This window comes from Microplitis demolitor, chromosome 6, assembly GCF_026212275.2.
Source record: "Microplitis demolitor isolate Queensland-Clemson2020A chromosome 6, iyMicDemo2.1a, whole genome shotgun sequence".
NCBI classification, from domain to species: domain Eukaryota; kingdom Metazoa; phylum Arthropoda; class Insecta; order Hymenoptera; family Braconidae; genus Microplitis; species Microplitis demolitor.
This window is the reverse complement of record NC_068550.1, coordinates 4,804,289-4,822,482: the sequence shown is the minus strand read 5'-3', so window position 1 is coordinate 4,822,482 and position 18,194 is coordinate 4,804,289. Positions and strand designations below refer to the sequence as shown.

At 27.1% G+C, this 18,194-nt stretch overlaps 4 protein-coding genes across 6 annotated transcripts; 3 read left to right on the top strand and 1 right to left on the bottom strand.

The window, feature by feature from the left end:
* Positions 1-91: 91 nt before the first annotated feature.
* Positions 92-4,844, bottom strand: LOC103573947 (uncharacterized). Of its 2 annotated transcripts, none has more exons than XM_014442685.2 (11): positions 4,375-4,844; positions 4,129-4,276; positions 3,732-3,961; positions 3,382-3,575; positions 2,897-3,053; positions 2,054-2,095; positions 1,701-1,881; positions 1,252-1,625; positions 684-955; positions 393-500; positions 92-301 (listed from the first exon to the last, which is right to left on the bottom strand). In XM_014442685.2, exons 1-11 carry the CDS (start codon positions 4,447-4,449, stop codon positions 208-210), a joined length of 1,875 nt encoding a protein of 624 aa, XP_014298171.2. In that variant the 5' UTR covers positions 4,450-4,844; the 3' UTR covers positions 92-207. The 2 variants fall into 2 exon arrangements, with proteins under 2 accessions (XP_014298171.2, XP_053595935.1); XM_053739960.1 differs by having other exon boundaries at positions 2,897-3,050.
* A 1,449-nt stretch (positions 4,845-6,293) lies between these two features.
* On the top strand, positions 6,294-8,431 carry LOC103574170 (retinoid-inducible serine carboxypeptidase). The gene is made up of 6 exons (XM_053739959.1): positions 6,294-6,475; positions 6,555-7,054; positions 7,125-7,235; positions 7,314-7,686; positions 7,773-8,005; positions 8,079-8,431. The coding sequence occupies exons 1-6, from the start codon at positions 6,427-6,429 to the stop codon at positions 8,166-8,168; spliced, it is 1,356 nt and encodes a 451-aa protein (XP_053595934.1). The 5' UTR covers positions 6,294-6,426; the 3' UTR covers positions 8,169-8,431.
* Positions 8,432-8,838: 407 nt separating this feature from the next.
* On the top strand, positions 8,839-12,211 carry LOC103573935 (retinoid-inducible serine carboxypeptidase-like). Of its 2 annotated transcripts, none has more exons than XM_053739958.1 (7): positions 8,839-9,005; positions 9,288-9,674; positions 10,233-10,729; positions 10,805-10,915; positions 10,993-11,368; positions 11,441-11,673; positions 11,750-12,211. In XM_053739958.1, exons 2-7 carry the CDS (start codon positions 9,626-9,628, stop codon positions 11,819-11,821), a joined length of 1,338 nt encoding a protein of 445 aa, XP_053595933.1. In that variant the 5' UTR covers positions 8,839-9,005; positions 9,288-9,625; the 3' UTR covers positions 11,822-12,211. The 2 variants fall into 2 exon arrangements, with proteins under 2 accessions (XP_053595933.1, XP_053595932.1); XM_053739957.1 differs by having other exon boundaries at positions 10,230-10,729.
* A 920-nt stretch (positions 12,212-13,131) lies between these two features.
* On the top strand, positions 13,132-14,940 carry LOC103574161 (uncharacterized). The gene is made up of 2 exons (XM_014442568.2): positions 13,132-13,642; positions 13,708-14,940. Exons 1-2 carry the CDS (start codon positions 13,414-13,416, stop codon positions 14,916-14,918), a joined length of 1,440 nt encoding a protein of 479 aa, XP_014298054.1. The 5' UTR covers positions 13,132-13,413; the 3' UTR covers positions 14,919-14,940.
* Positions 14,941-18,194: the final 3,254 nt, after the last annotated feature.

Sequence of the window (18,194 nt, the reverse complement as noted above, 5' to 3'; positions counted from 1 at the left end):
TCATTATAAAAAAAAACTGACATTAAAAAATAATTATCACCATAAAATTTAAATGTTTACAATTAAAAAAAATTTGTGATTAATTATTTTTATTAATAACTTTATAAAAAAATCTTAAATATTTAATATAAATATAAAATTAAGTATAAAAAAAACTTAATAAACTTTTTTTTTTCAGTAAAAAAAATGAAAAAAAAAACTTGACGACTACAAGTCGTTTTTCATTTCAATCAATTTTTCTCGAAGTCGAGTTTCTTCTCTGATTATCTCATCATTACTATTCTCAGATCTTTTCAAAGTTCTAAAATAAAATTTATTTTTAGTATTTTCAATTCAAAAATTTAAATAAAAACTTCAAAATTAAAATTAATGATAAATAATTTTAAACTTACAAATGCGAAAGTAATTGTTTGAGATGATAAGGAATAAGATAACGAGCATGAGGTGATAAATCTGCAAAAGGATCTTGGGGTGAATTTTCATTATTATATCCTTCTATCCTGTAAAAAAAAAAATTTATTAATTATTCACTTAATGGTAGAATGACTGAGCCAGTAAATAAACTTTTAATTAGGAAATATTTGTTCACATTTTTTAAAAAAACTTTTATAGCAAAGAATTTAACAAAATTAGAATTCGAATTTTAAAACCATTCGATAAAAATTAACATTTAATTTTCTTACCGTACGATAAAATGTTTGGTATACTGTAGTTTGATATTGCGTTTAACACAATTAACAACAGCAGCAAGTGCTAAATCACGAAAGTCACTAATAGAGTCAACATTTAACTGTCCATTATTATCTGATGAATTTTGTATGTTGATTAGAGATCTTGCACTTGGAGTGTCGATCCAAATTACGCGGTAATTTTTTTCAAATAAATTATTAGCCCAATCATGAGCACCAACTCTAGCCACCGAGTCCCACTCGCTAGGTGCATACCAATCGTAAACCTAAAATAAATTATTTATATGAAAAATAATTAGAGATAAAATGGTGTATACTGTTAAAAACGGTGTAAGTCAACGTCATGCTGGTGTTTATGTTATCGGTGTTAAAAAAAAAGTAGTTTCATTTTTCAAGTACATATACTTAAACCCTCATACTACGATCGGATTTAATTTACTGTTTCTTTACACCATGTTAACACCAGGTAGATAACACTGATAAGTAGCACTTTTACACCGGAGTTAAAATATGTTAACTTTAACACCGTTTTTTACAGTGTAATAAATAAAAAATGGCTTACATGACAGTTGCCATAATATTCAACAATTTCTCTAAAAACAGCAATAAATTTCATAAAACTTTTCGATCCTCTTGCATAAAAAATAACAATGGCTTTACAATTATCATTATCATCATCGGTATCAACCCCATCAACTTCACAATTATTTTTAGTTTTCAAATCATTCAGAGTTGCATTTAAATACGGACTTTGTCGATATTTACGAACGTATAGACGACAAACACACACAACTGTACCGCTTATTATTAATATCAAAATAATAATACCCGCGGCTATTGGTAATAACAAACTAATATTTCCTGTTACTGTTTTATTTGCTAACAGTTCTCCGCTATACTCTACAGCTTGTCGTGATTTAGATACTCGCGTGCAATCTGTAAATTTATTTAATTTTCATTACTTTTGTAGAGTTTAAATATTATTATTATTCTTGTAAACTTTTATCTTACGTGATATCCATGTGCAAGACGGACTGGATTCATCTTTTATCGAGGGCGGATTCCAAACTGTTTGTCTTATGCACCGATCATCATTTAATGTTATTAAGAAACAATAACTCTCATTATATAGAACTGGAAGAACAAAAATACACTCAATGTCTTCTGTGTAGCTTCCATTTGAATCATGAACCTTTTAATAAATATAATAAATAATATAATATATGCATTTATCAAAATATCGCATTACTAATTACGAAAAAAAAAAAAAAATATTGGGGTACGTCTAAAAAATGTTACGAATAAAAATTATTTTTTTTTAATTTAGTAATGCGATATATATTTATTATTAAAAAAAAACTCACCGTTGTAGAGCTACAATTTTTTATTGATAAACTAGACCCATACTAGAAATAATTATTTAATTATTAATTTTTTATTTTAGTACCGATAAAATAATTGAGACCTGACATTTTAAATCGGGACTGAATATATTTATGTTATAATTATTTGAATATATGCAAGAGTGAACTTGAAATGTTTTGATAAAATTTAAAACTTCGACATTTTTGGTAAATCTGTTTCACGTTTATTTTTTAATGACTACATGAATTTTATTATTATTTATAGTCGTATGTGTTAATATTCCCGACAAAATTTCCCCGGAGTAAATATCTCTTACGCTAATAATTGATCACACTATTGGTCTTAAATTAATTTGTTTCTGATTGGCTGCTGATAGAGTTTAAGTATCAGTGCAGGTAATCATGGAAAATATTGTGTGTAACTCAGAATTAAACACGATTTCAAACTGCGGGTAATGTCAGTCAACTTCATCCTGCTCTGAAATAATTTTATTTCAGCCCTTGATCATTGATTTTTTTTTTTGAATTTTTAAAAGTTCAAAAAAAGTTCATCGTTGTGTTACGTTTTGAAGTTTAGAATAGTAATCGCTTTTTCAACATTACTTTTACACGAGAAATTTGGTCACAGATATAAAAATGTCAAACCTCAATCATAAATATTAAATTAAACAAATAAAAACTATTGAGAATAATCGACAGAAAAAATATTATTAGACATGCACATACTTATACGCATACACATTTTAATTAAATCCTACATTTGAAAACAACTAATTTAAAACAACATAAAAAAAACAAATTTTAAATAATAAAATTTAGAAAAAAATAAAGAGTAAAAATTACCAAACTAATTTCCCAAGGATCAAGAGGCTTTTTACCATACTTAATACATGCCTCTTCTTTATTTTCATCTTCAAATGACAGTGGAATTAATTGCAATATCAAACTCGAAGAGCCAGAAAGTATTGAAATGCTGAATGTAAATGTTACTAAATTCCTACTAAAAATAAATTACATTCTAATTTCTGATCCCAAATAAAATACAGCAAAAACAATACAAAAATAATTACAATAAATAATTCAAAAAATTATTTAAAATTACAAGCTCGTTATAAATTATAATTAAACAGTTTAAAATCAAAACAGCCTTAACTAAACCACCTCAGTATGAGTTAAAGCATTCAAATTTATTTTTAAGTATTTCTTTGCTACAAATAAATTTAATGCTGCAAAAAAAAGAGCCAAGAGAAAATTAAATTAAATTTTAAAGAGATCATGCCAAGCAATTAAAATAAAAAATAATTTTTTTTTGTCTTATGGTTCGATACCTTTTGTGGTCATTGTTATTGGTCGCTCTGTCATCATAATAACAATGAGATACAGGCTCCATAACTTCAGCACGCTGATAACTTGTTGTAATATATTTATTTGAGTGTATTGCATAATTGTTATCATCAATTGTGTAACGCAAGGCATAACAACCTGAGTACACATGCTCGAAGTATAGAGAAATGTTGCCTTCCTGAAAAAAAAAGAAAAATTAGAGAATAATAATTTATTTAGAAAATACATTCGATCTCTATTAACTTCCCTTTTTTTGAAAATTTTAAGTTTTTTCAGCGGGAAATTTAAAAAAACTGTAGATTTAAAATAATAAAAGAAAATTACACAACTTTACCTGACATTTTTCGGTTGACTTGTCACTTTTTAATGAACTGTCATGATCAACTCCGACATTTGAATTTGATGAACAGATTGTTTGATCGATTGAGTGTAATTCCGAATTTAAAATATTTTTAAATTCATGGTTACGGCACTCATTGTCATTTTTAATTGTGTCATTGACTAGTAGAGCGACTTTATAAATGCAAGTAACGCTGGGTAACGTGATATTTACTTTCATTATACCTAAAATTAGTAAATAAAATTTTTATTATTGCCAAAATTTTCAATTAGATTTTTCCAGTCGGAGTTTTTTTACTTAGGGATTTTCAAATTTAATTGATGCATTAATTTTTTTATTTACTTAAGTTTTTTAAACGGATAAATAAAATAATTAATTATAATAAAATTACCTGTTGGTAATAAACCATTTTCCGATAATATCAGAGTATAATTTGCGTCGCCTAAAATATTATCAAGGCTGCATTCTTTATGGGCAATATGTGATCCTGGTATTGTTTTATCTTTCTCGTCTTGATTACATGAATATTTATATTCATACTGTAAATGATAAATAAATAAAGAAAAATATAAATAAATTCATTATTTGTCGACATAAATTAATGTAGTAAATAATTAATTATTATATTAATACGTACATTGCAATTATTTGAAATTCCTTTAACATGGGAAATTAAAAATAAAGTAAAAAAAAAATTTTCCAGCCCCTTCATTTTTATCAACAATTTCTAATCAACCCTTAAATTTTTAATTAATTAATAATTAATTCACTGTATTTTTTCATTGCGCATTAACTTTTCATTATGACGATACTTTCATATTAAAGTAAATATATATGTACTACATATTAGTTTAATTAATTTTTGATAAATTTTTTGATGTTTATTTTTGAATAATGGAACATAACTCAAAATGTATAAATTTTTTTATCTTTTAACATTTTTGTAACCTGACGTATCAAGATCATCAAGTTCTTTCACTATCACAATTGACAGGATTTTTATTCCCATATAATTCCTTAAGTATTTTATTCAACATTACTAATAATAATAATAATAACAGTAACTATTTAATGATAATGTGAATAAAATTAAAATTAATATGCAAATGTAAACAGACGACAAAAAAAAATGAGATTTCTAATGTCAATAATAGATGGCAGGAAATTTAAATTCTAAGTTTGAAAGCGCGCGAAAATCAATTACTCAAAAAGCACAGAGTGAACTTAAGATGTCTTAAAGATGTCTTTTAAAAGGACAAGACAAATTTTTTTTTGTCCCAGAATTATCTTTTTTGGCATGAATACGACATGCAAATGTTGGTTCCAAAGAGAGACGAGTTGTGTTGTTTTTCCTGTCTCATGTCAATTGAAAAGTCATTTAGATGACTTTTTTGCCACTATTTGTAATTTACTTTTTGTTGTCACTTGTTTTAAGTCTTTTAAGTAGGTATTTTTTCGGTGACATAAATTTCTGATCATTTTGTCAACATATTGATGCCTTATTGACAAGTCAAAAGTATTCTAAAAACTGATATCTTATATATGTCATAAAGGCAATTGTGCTACCTGGGTAGATTCTTACTGATAAGATCTTAAATAAATTCTGTTAGAAAATAAAAAAATGACGTAAAATATATGTACAAAATCTAAGACTATATATATATGAAGTTTTTTAATATTTTGCGTATTTAAATAATTATATAACTTTTTATTAACTTAAAATTTCTTTTTAATGGAACTCATATTATTTTTGATAGTTTTCTAACCTTATTAATTGATGTACGATTTATATATATATGAATCATACATCGATTATATATAAATGGTCGTATCTAATTCATTTATCATAGAAATTTTGCAATTTGTGTTTTATTTTCCATATATAGAGTAAAGGTATATTAATAAAAAAAGAAATTGATTTTGAATATTTGTACTGAATATTTTGGCACCTTTGCTTCAAGATTGACCATAACTCTGAAAGATTTCCGGGGAAATGATTCTAGACCTATGGTGATCTCTAATAAAGATCTCAGATGACCGTAAATCTTTCATGATTTTAGATCTACACAGATTTCTATTGATTTTCGTAGATATCTTGAACAAAAAAAGCCCTGGCAATTATGAGATCTTCCTGATTTCCGTAGATCTGCTAGAAGTAACGTAGATCTAATTTTTCAAAAAGTTATGATAAAAATATCGTGGTTTTTCCAATCAACTGAAAGTCATACATCAATCATTTTCTATATATTAATAAAATTTTTATTAATCTTCCATTAATATATTCGTTAACTACGCACTTAAATCTCTTATCAAAAATTTCGATGTAATTTCCTGCTAGGATGATTATTATTAACTAGCCTACTAAATTTATAGATATTAAAATTATTTAAAATAATTTTATATTGGGAATAAATTTTATTGTCGGACGACGTATACTTAAGGCGTTGAAAAATTTGGTCGTAATTCAGTATTATATTTTTAGTTTATAGTGACGTAACACCAAAGAGTACAATAAAACAATATATTTATTAACTCATATTTTCTTGACGTGTAATTATACAATTCAAAATTATAAGTGGTGACGTACTTGACGTAAATATAAATTGAAAATTGATTAATATAAACATAAAAAATCAAAAATTGCGTATCGCTGTCATCTAAGAAAAGTTAAAAAGATTTAATTTTCAAAATGTATTGGATTCGGGTTACGAGTTTACTATTGCTCTTTTTATTACACGGTAGCATTTATTACTTATTAATTTATAGATTAAATTATAAATAGTCTAAAGTATATTAAACATTTGAATTTATCAATAGTAGCAGAGAGTAGCGAAGTTGGAAAAGTAGGTTTCGGTCCCGGTAAACAAGACTGGGGACACGTGACAGTAAGACCAGGTGCTCAAATGTTTTGGTGGCTGTATTATGTAAACCCTCCAACAATTAATACACTAGACAGTTTCAATGTCTTTGAGAAGCCTTTAATTATTTGGCTACAAGGAGGTCCAGGAGAGGCCGGCTCAGGTTATGGAAATTTTAACGAATTTGGTCCACTTGATCTCAATCTCAAACGGAGAAATCACACATGGGTAAACGACTACAATGTCTTATTGATTGATAACCCAGTAGGTGTCGGGTTTAGTTTTGTGGCAAATAATTCATTGATGGCAAAAAACAACACGCAGATCGCTCAAGATCTTGTGATCTGTATCAAAAAATTTTTAGAAACTATCCCGGAGTTTGGAAACGTCCCTACTTACATCGTAGGAGAATCTTACGGTGGAAAAATGGCTGTGGAATTCGCTCTTCTTTGGTCTCAGGTATTTTTCTCAACAAACTGATTAACTTCGGTACTGTATTAGATGAAATTTATTTACAACTATTTTTCAGGCCCAAAAAAGCGGAATGATTCAAAGCGAACTCAAAGGAATTGCTCTCGGTGATTCATCAATTTCAATGAGTGATATAGCACTTTCTATACCTACATATATTTTAAATACAGTAAAAATATTATTGTTATATTTTACAATTTTTAATCGTGATTAAATAAGCAGTCAAATGTCTATTAAATTTTTTTAGGGATTAATAGAAACAAAAGATTTCTCAAAAATTCAAAGTTTTGGTGCATTAACTGCAAAATTTATAAAAGAGAAACAGTGGGAAAATGCAAGAAAATCTTTCAATGTTTTTTGGTACCTTATTCACAATGTCACCGACCATGCTGACGTCTATAATATTTTAAGACAAAAAAATTCAAAAACTGATAATTCCCACAAGTATTTTTCAAATTATCGATCATCTTGGAAAGAAGTCGATGTTTCTGACCAACTACAAAAGCTTATGGAAAGTGACGTTCAAAAAGCTCTCGGTCTCAACGTTACTTATAGATTGTATTCAGAAGATGTCAATAACGTCCTTAAAAATGAGATCCTGAAACCTGTTACTGAAATTGGTAAATTAGCATCAACGTCTTTCATTACAATTTTGTTAATAAACGAGTAACGTTAATTTCCATTAATATACATTTTTTTCATTTAGTCGAGCAGCTATTGAATGAAACGGATATAAAGATTTTTGTTTGCACGGGTCAATTAGATATGGTGATTCCAACTCCCGGTACCCTCGCATGGGTGAATAAACTTGAATGGAAACACGCTGAAACCTGGAGAAATACCAGTAGAGTTTCATTTACTGTCGATAATATCGTGGAAGGATATGTTAAAGAGTATCAGAATTTGAAGCTGTATTGGATCAATCGATCTGGGCATACGGTATCGTATTTTTCTTATAAAATTAACATCAAACATTGAAAATTTATAATACAATAATAATTATCTGATTTAGGTGCCAAGTGACAATCCTTTTGCTTTTAATGCAATACTTCAAGATTTAACATCTAGTGAAAATTTCAATCATGTAATGAATACAAATTAATAAAATAACTGACAGATTTAATTTACGCGCGTACCGAAAAAAACGGTGAACTTTTCAAAAAATGGACAAATATATTGTAGATTAATCAATTGTGAATTTTAGTGTTTACTGTAAATTACAAAAAATTCCTGTAAATTACGGCAAAGTTGTGGAACTTTACGGAAATTTTTACCACCAAATATGGAAAATTGATCGTTAGTTGGATCTGTTACTGTAAAATATTTGTGGAGTAAACGTGGATTAAATCCAGAGTGAATTCGAAACGGAAGATTTCTCATTTATTCAATCAGTTTGGAGTAAAATTTACTTGGGAGTTTATTTTTAGATTGTAACTCCGTCTAGGATTGAAATAATATTCACATTACTTCGAAATGACTTCGCAAAAAAATAAATTCCTTATTCATTCTGTATACGAGTGATTTTTTGTAAACTCCGTAACTCCGAGTGACTTAAATAAAATCCATATTCACTCCCAATTTTTCACTTTGTAGGGAATGCATTTAAATGAATGATTTTTTTTTTATAACTTGGAATCTTTCAGTCTATGATAGTATTGAATATTGAGAAATAAAACTTTAATCAATTTTTTTATCGATACGTTCTCAGAAATATTTCAACTACAAATAGCGATTACGGAAATAATTAGCTTTAATAAATTATCAAGATATCATTACGAATCGAGTGCTGTTAGTTAGACATTAGTGTTTAGTGTCAAATGTAAGAACTGTACATCGATACGCTGAGTTATTATTAGATTTAATGTAATGGTTTTATGTATAAAATTCATTAATATACTCGTTTGGAAAATTATGTTGTAAATGTATCTCTAATTTTACGGTAGGTATTTAATCATTATCTAAATATATATATATATATTAGTGCGTCTTATTGTAAATTCAGATGTTACTTTTCTGCTTTAATGTTTCTAACAAACTGCAAATATAAATATTCATAGTACTTTTGTATTGATGATAAATTTTAGTAATCATAAGCTATTAAAAAATTTGATCATATTTCATTAATAAAGAGCATAATTAAGTAATTTTGTGAAAAGTGTACGCTTTAAATTTATTTTTCTGTAAATATATTTTTTTTTTTATATAATTGACGATGTTGCAGGTAAATTTTCAGTTCAAAATATTCATTTTTTTCGGGAAACATAAAATACTCAAAAATTTTAAATTTTCTTGTGAATCTCAACTGATTCCGTCCAACTAACAGGAGATTGTTTGACGTTATACAGGTCAACTATAGGACAGAAATCAGATTTTTTTTTTTTAATTAAAAAGCCATAATAGGAATTTGAAATAATTATAAAAAAACAATATTATAATGCTGCGATAGAAATAATAATTATGTTTTTAATATACATGAAAAATTGATTCATATAAAAAAATATTAAAATAAAGAATTTCTATTATAAAAATCAGCGTAGATAAAAAAATTAATTTCTTAAAATGAAGTGGATATGGATCATGACTTTACTTTCAACTTTTTTAGTACAGGGTACAGTATTAATCTATTATCAACACAGTAAAAATTTCATATAAGAATTCTTATGGATTTCTATACACTCAGAAAAATGTGAATTATTGGCATGAAATGTCAAATTCTTATCTAAGTACTTCACTTGAACGTTTTAGTTGAAGAGTTTTAATTACTGAAACTTAAAATTTCTCTAAACATAGAATCCCGTACTGTTTTCCATAGATATATTCAAAATAAATCTTTAAAAAAAAGAAAATTATTCTTTTTTAAAATGCTTTGGTGTCATAGCGACACCAGACTATTTAATAATATCTATAGCCATGGTAAAATCATAAGTTACTGTGGCCTCTATAAATTTTATTATGATCGTTATTTTTAAACATGTGCTTCGCGTTATGAGGCTAAAATAATCAGATTTGATTACGACACCATAGTATATTTCGAACAAAAATAATTTTTCCGTTTACAAATCGATAGATTCCCATAATATTTTCGGTCAATCCATATGGGTTCCTGTATGAATATTTTAGACCGTAATTTACACCTAAAAAAAACATTCGAATTTGTCAATAGTAGCAGAGAGTAGCAAAGTTGGAAAAGTAGGTTTCGGTCCCGGTAAACAAGACTGGGGACACGTGACAGTAAGACCAGGTGCTCAAATGTTTTGGTGGCTGTATTACGTGAACCCTCCAACAATTAATACACTAGACAGTTTCAATGTATTTGAGAAGCCTTTAATTATTTGGCTACAAGGAGGTCCAGGAGTATCCGGAACTGGCTATGGAAATTTTCACGAATTTGGTCCACTTGATCTCAATCTCAAACGGAGAAATCACACATGGGTAAACGACTACAATGTCTTATTGATTGATAACCCAGTAGGTGTCGGGTTCAGTTTTGTGGAAAATGATTCATTGATGGCAAAAAACAACACGCAGATCGCTCAAGATCTTGTGATCTGTATCAAAAAATTTTTGGAAACCATCCCGGAGTTTGGAAACGTTCCTACTTACATCGTAGGAGAATCTTACGGTGGAAAAATGGCTGTGGAATTCGCTCTTCTTTGGTCTCAGGTATTTTCTTTCGTAATTTGCCATCGGAAAATTTATTTTAACCACTGACTTTTGAATTTATTTTCAATTTTTCAGGCTCAAAATAATGGAAATATCCGAAGCAAATTGAAAGGACTCGCTATAGGTGATTCGCCTATCTCATTTCGTAAAATAGTTCGCTCTCTACCTTCGTATCTCCTAAATATGGTACAGTATAATATAAATATAAATATAATTACTGACTAATTAACAATTCATAAATAATAATACAATGATTTACACAGGGTTTGATAGACAGAATTGATCAACGTGACATTAATAGATCAGTTAATAAAATCCTAATATCAATTACTAAAGAAAAATGGGTTGATGCATTTGCAAATTATAAAAATATGTGGAATACCATTTATAATGTTGTAGATAATGTCGATGTCTATAACATCTTAAAAAAAACGAATCCAACTAATAACAGTTCCAATAATTATAATTTTCCTCAAGTGAAATCCCCTTCGAATCCAGTTAATATTTCTAGTCTAATTCAAAAATTGATGGAAAATGACGTCAAGAAAGCTCTTGGTCTCAATGGCACCTACAATTTGTATTCAAATCGTGTGTCCATGAAGTTGATGAATGATTACATGAAACCTGTTACTGATATTGGTAAAAACAAATGTCGTTTAGTCTCTTAATTATTAGTAAAAATTACTCTAACAATTTAATTATTTTTAATAGTTGAAAGACTATTGTTGAAAACAGATCTGAAAATTTTTGTCTATACTGGTCAGTTTGATATGGTAGTTCCGTCACCTAGTACTCTTGCTTGGATGAGAAAACTCAAATGGAATAACGCTAAAGCATGGCGGCAAGCCTCAAGAGTGTCATTTTCTGTCAACAATATTATCGAAGGATTCGTTAAAGAGTATGGGAATTTAAAACTGTATTGGATCAATCGATCAGGACACATGGTATGTAATTACTTAGTATGTTAGCATCCAAATATTTATCTACAAAATATTTTAATAATACCAATATTTCATTTAGGTGCCGCGGGACAATCCAATTGCTATGAAAGTAGTGTTACATGATTTAACTTTTGATGTAAATGAAAAATAAATTTTTTAATTTAATAATGAAAATGAATTAATGGATTTTTACATTTTAATTGAGACTATGGCAACCCGGGTCAAAAATATAGAACTTGGTTCGCTGACTTTTTAGTTTAGGCGAACTTGAAGCAAATTGAGGGGCCTCGTTGCGTTATTTTATGTATATATACATATATGACTATATTTATTATGAATAAGAGCTTTTGAAATGATACACTACTACAATTATTTAAATAATAAATTGAAAATATCCATCATAATCATCAATTTTACTTCCTAAGTGACTATCTGATGAAATTGCGCTTATCTCATATAGTTAATTTTATTCAAACCACTTCACTTAATTACAAATTGTTCATTAAATATTTATATGATGCACACAATAATGAACATTCTAGAGTACAAATATAAAAAAAATATTAATATAAAATAATTATAATTAATATAATTTTTATCTCAAAAGTCAATAAATTGTTTATAATCAATCCAATTTCCTCTTATTTTGTTGTGTTTAGTCATCAATAATTAATTTATGAAAGAAAATAACAAAACTTATTTTTGGAATTTAATTTTATTACTTATCATCATCATAATTACTCGACGATAATAATAACTTCTGTTTATATCAACACAGAATATCTTATGAAAAAAAACTAATTACGCTTAATAAATTATATGATGTGAGGATATAATGGTATGTTATCCATATGAAATTATTAAATTAATGATATTGCATAGAGAGACAGTCGAAAGTTATGCACACTTTACGCAATACTGAAGACGGCATTTTGTTCAAAAGTTGTCGACTCTATTTGTATCAGTAATTTTCGGTAGTTTTCAAAAAAATAATCATTAATATTACTATCAAATTATCACAATAATGTGGTTAGTGAAAGCCATTTTTTGGTTTTCATTTTTTTTTAATGTGTACAATAAAGTCAATGAAGTGAATACATTGTCAATATTATCATCCACGACTTCTTCATTGTCTTCTAATGGATTGGTAATTATTAATTAAATTTCTAAACTCTAATTGACATTCAAGTATTTGAAGAGAAAGATTATGTCAAGTCACGCATTGTTTTCCACTGGGCCTTTAATTTTAAATTTAAATATATATGAATCGAAATTATTTAATAGCAACCAACATATGATCGTTGCTGAAAATTGGCTCTAAAAAGACTAAGAACGGTACCTCTACCCTATTTGAATTTAAATTCGATGACCAAATGAAAAATTGGGTGTCCATTTGACATAATCATTCTCATCATTATTTCTAATTAAATTTATCTTTAACAGATTGAAATACTTGGAACATGTTTTTCCAACCGATTGAATACCATCATTACAAATCCAGAAATAGTCGATATAATTTATTTTCTAACTACACGACACTCGATTATCTCGGACATAATTCTACTTGATGAAAGCTTTGATTCAAATATTTTAAATCGCCACTATCCTTCATTACCAACTTACATTTTGTCATCTGATTCAATCAATAAGCTACAGAATACTCTATTCAAATTAAGATCATCGACATCATGGAGTATAGAATCTCTTTTTTTTATCATCAGCAACAGTAGCAACGGTAATTCCATGACTTGCGATGATAATGCATTAGAAGTGTTGCAATTGCTTTGGAAAATGGATTTATTGGAATCCTTTTATGTTTGTCCTCAGCCTGCACACACTAACAATACAAAACAACTGCTGTACACTTACAATCCATTCACAAATTGGGCACCACAATCATGGCAGGAAGTAGTTAACCTTAAAAACAAACCAGATGATCGATGGACTCTTTACCAACAGTCACATCGAAATGGTATTTCCTCAATAAATATAACAGTAAACACTTCTCTAATAATTTATCATTCATTTTTGTTGCAGATAAAATAATATGCGACACCCTAACTTTTGATAAAACAAAATTTCTTGAAGGTTACGGTATCAAAGTCACTGGGTTCCCTGTTAAAAATTCAAACTGGACTTATAATAAAAATTATTCTGTCGATAGCATAGAATATTATTTTCCGCATACGTATGCTGCATTTTTTTCAACATTATTTTCTGCTTTGAATGTTACACCGATTATCAATTACGATGATAACGGGGTTTTCATAAAGAACAAAGTAATAGGATTTTTGGAATCTTTAGTTAATGGTACTCAAGATATATGTATGAATAATCGATACATATCGGATACGGTTAACAATTCAGTTGATTCAATCAAATTGCATCATCAAAATGGTTTTTTGATTATAACCCAGCCACGTGATTTCATATCAGCATTTGACAAAATAAGTGATTTTTTTGATACTAAAATAGTAATATTTTCGGTATTTGTGCTACTCTTTACATTTATTATCATTATACTTAACAACAAAAGACAACAATACTGTGTAGCTGCTTTAGATATTTTACGATTGATATTGAGCAATGCGATGAAAGCACAACTGAAACGACCATCGATGCGCATTACTTTTGTAATTGCGTCTATACTAATTTTCATTTTAACTCCTTCACTACAAGGGCAAATATCATCATTTTTAACGAAACCAGAACGACACAACATAGAAAATTTGAATGATTTATTTGACTTCAAATATCATGTTCACTTCCATCCAATATTACAAAAAGATATTATTAATCAAAAGTTGTGGTTAAATTCTGATGAAAAATATTTACATCCAATCACTGGATACCGCAATATCGAATGCTATGAACATGTTCTGAATGATACTAATGCTGCTTGCATTACTTACAGTCTGGCTCAAGTAATAGCCGCTAGTGAACATCATTTTCATATCTCAAATAAATTATTATTCAAAACATATTTTTCTTTCTGGACTCGAAAAAACTGGGCATTGAAAAACAAGCTTGATCAGATAGCATTCAAAATTCGACAATCTGGTTTATACGATTACTGGTACAAAAATGAATTATATGATCCTCTGAAGAAATTAATAATTATTGAATCAGGAGATACATTTGTGAAGTATAGTCAAATAGATATTGGCAACTTGAAGTTTGCATTTTTATTTTTGGCTATAGGTTTAGGATTTTCATTAACTATATTTGGATTTGAAATAATGCTATGAGGTTTACGTACTTTTAAATGAGTAAGAGTTTATAAGTTAATGCATGTATTATATATATTTATAATCATATATGTAAACTTATAAGTTAGTACATATATGTATTACATATATTGATAATTATATATGTAAATTTGTAAAATTTATAAAGTTGAATACATGGTACATATATCATGCCATATAATGATTAATTATATATGTATTCTTATTTGTTTCCATGTATAAATAATATTTATGTTTGAACATATTGAAGTTATACGGATATATATGAAATCATTTAAGAGAAAACATATATAAAAATATAATGAAATCGACCAAAATCTATATACAGTTCTACACTGATAGAAGGATTTGTTTAGGAGTAATAAATTGATTTATTAAATTTTTCTCAACTGACTTTTTTGGATTTAACAAATATTTAGTAATTATTAACAATATTTATTATAATGAAATAAGTAACTTCTTTATTATTAAGAAATATTTTTAATGCTAACAAAGCCTTATTAACATAAAAGAAATATTTGTTAGCACCAAACAAGGCTTGTTAATATTTAATAAATATTTCTTAGACGAATTTGTCGGTAGAGGGCTACACACGAGCCTGTAGTGGTGTACACGTATTAAAAGAGCTATATGTGTGTGTCGTTGCGACGTCATATTGTTTACTCCGTTCTAGCTTGCATTGTTGGTTAAACGTAACCTACAACTGAAGCTCTCATATACTTAAATAATATTTATATCAGAAGTGTTTTGTAAATTGTCATCCATATTATAACTATGAAAATATGGAAGCCTTGTTAATTTTATTCAGTTCAATTTTAATCAAATATAAAACCATTAAAAACACATGTACTATCAAACGGATTTTATGTTATTTCTCAGCGTAGTTTAATATAAGAAATTTTAATTTGTTTATTCTAGTTATAGTGTTAATTACTATGAAATTGTATTTTGAAATTAAAAGAACAGAAAATTTTATACGATGGTTGTTTTAGTTATTTTTGTTTATAAATACAAATATTAATGAATGTGTGTAGCTGCATGCAAAAACATATATAGATATATATTCTTGAACTGTGTGATTTTATGAATTAAATTTTAATAAATAAGTTAATAGATAATTTCTTAAATATAAAAAAAAAAATTTGTTCAAATAATAAAAAATATATTAAATATAAAATATTCATTTATTAATTATTAAAAAGTGATTCATTAAATGTTAAAAAGTGATTTATTAAATACTAATAAATCATTTTTTAAATGGAAAGAAATCGTTTATTAAATATTAATAAATCGTTTATTAGATGCTAAGAAATATTTATTAAATACAAAAAAATGATGTTTAAGAAATGATTTGTTAAATATTAATAAATATTTCTTAAATAAAGCTCCGTTAAGAAATAATTTGTTAAATATTAACAAATCTTTTTTAATACTAAGAAATCCTTCTATCAGTGTATATAAGAATACATGTATTGTCACATATATATTTATATCTGTAACATATATTTTTTAATATATGTTTACCATATATGATATTTTCATGCGGGCAGATTTTTAAGACTTTCCTATAGATTTTCTAGAGATTTTTTTAGGCGTTGACATCTTGATTTTCTATAGGTTTTTTATAGATTTTCCATGGAAATGACTTTCTTTCCTAAGTGTGTAATATACTATTTTATGAAAGCAGAAAAAAAGTTTTTACGCTTACAGTATATCATTAATAACTTTTTTTTCGCTACTATATTATTCATAAGATCAATAACTGATCTATTTGTCACTTACTACTTTATTCAAGTAACAATTAGATTTAATGCATCAAAGATAAATTATAATTAATATTAATCGCTAGATCCATTAATAGATTATCTCTTGATAAATAATTAATTTGTATGAAGTGCTCTTAAGGATTAAAAGTGTACTATTGATTTATGTAACCACATTAAAACCAGCATATAAAGAACAGTTATGGATAATAAGCTTTTAAATAATCGCACTTATTTGAATAAACATAATTTGAATTTATTGTGCAGACGTGTTATATTTTACTGTTATTTAAGTGTTTTCCAAATCCTTGGATTATTACCTTGGAAAGTTAACATTAAAAAAATTATTGGAAGTGACAATCATAAAAATAATTATGTCTATCCCTACGTAACTTCTAATTATGGAAGTTTATACAATGTTTTTTTAATTTTTACTTTTTTTATTTATTTTATTATCGTATATATATTTAATAATGAAAACAAAAACCTTGATAATTCTGTAATAATTCAATTAGCTGGATCAAGTTTAATAATATATGGAGTTGTTGGTGCCATTGTCATATGGTTCAGTTATATGTTACGTCAAAAAATAATTGTTGATGCCGCTAATGAGCTCCATAATATGGACAAAGATTTAAAAAAGTGCAGACATTATACAACAGAAAATGATTATTCGATTTTTTTTGTATTTGTTGTAAACTTCATTATTTGTGGTGGCGTCTATTCACTTGAAATATTTATGCGTATCGATATGACAATGGTATTGTGGGCCATACCATGTATTGTTTGCAGTTGGGTTTTGATTCAATATACTTTATTTTTGAATACTATTATTCAAAGATTCAAAACTATAAATAAGACGTTATTAAAAGTTGGAAATATGAATACTGAAACTGAATTTAATGCAATATTTTTACCAAAAATGACGATTCATGAATTAGTTTCTACTGACATTAGATACATCAACTATTCCAACATGAGATTGTGTGAAATTTGTAATAAAGTTTCAGATTTTTATGCATTCCCAGCATTGATAGCTGTAATTTATTTCATATCAGTATCTACATTTACTTTATATTTTTTTATTTTAACGTTCATCAAGAGTCAGTTTGCAGACTCGTTTTTGGTGCATATTGACTGTGCTTCATCGCTTTTGATGAATCTTTTTGGTCTCGTCACTTTAACAACTTATGTCACCAGAATCACACGAGAAGTAATGTTTACATATTTTCAATATAATTATTATTTCTAAACTTATTTTTATTTTCAGTTTGGAAAAACGGCTGCTTATATTCATTTACTTTTGGATCGATGTGCAACTTTAGCTGTAAAAAACGCTGTAATTTACTATTATCATTGAACTACATGAAGAGAAACTAAAATACATTATAGATATGATTCTCATAATATATGAGAGTAAAAGGCAAGACGGCCCTCTCTTAAAAATCTTAAAATAAAATTTCTTTTGTCATATTTATGTTAATTAAGGACTAATGGTTCACGAGTTTACTTA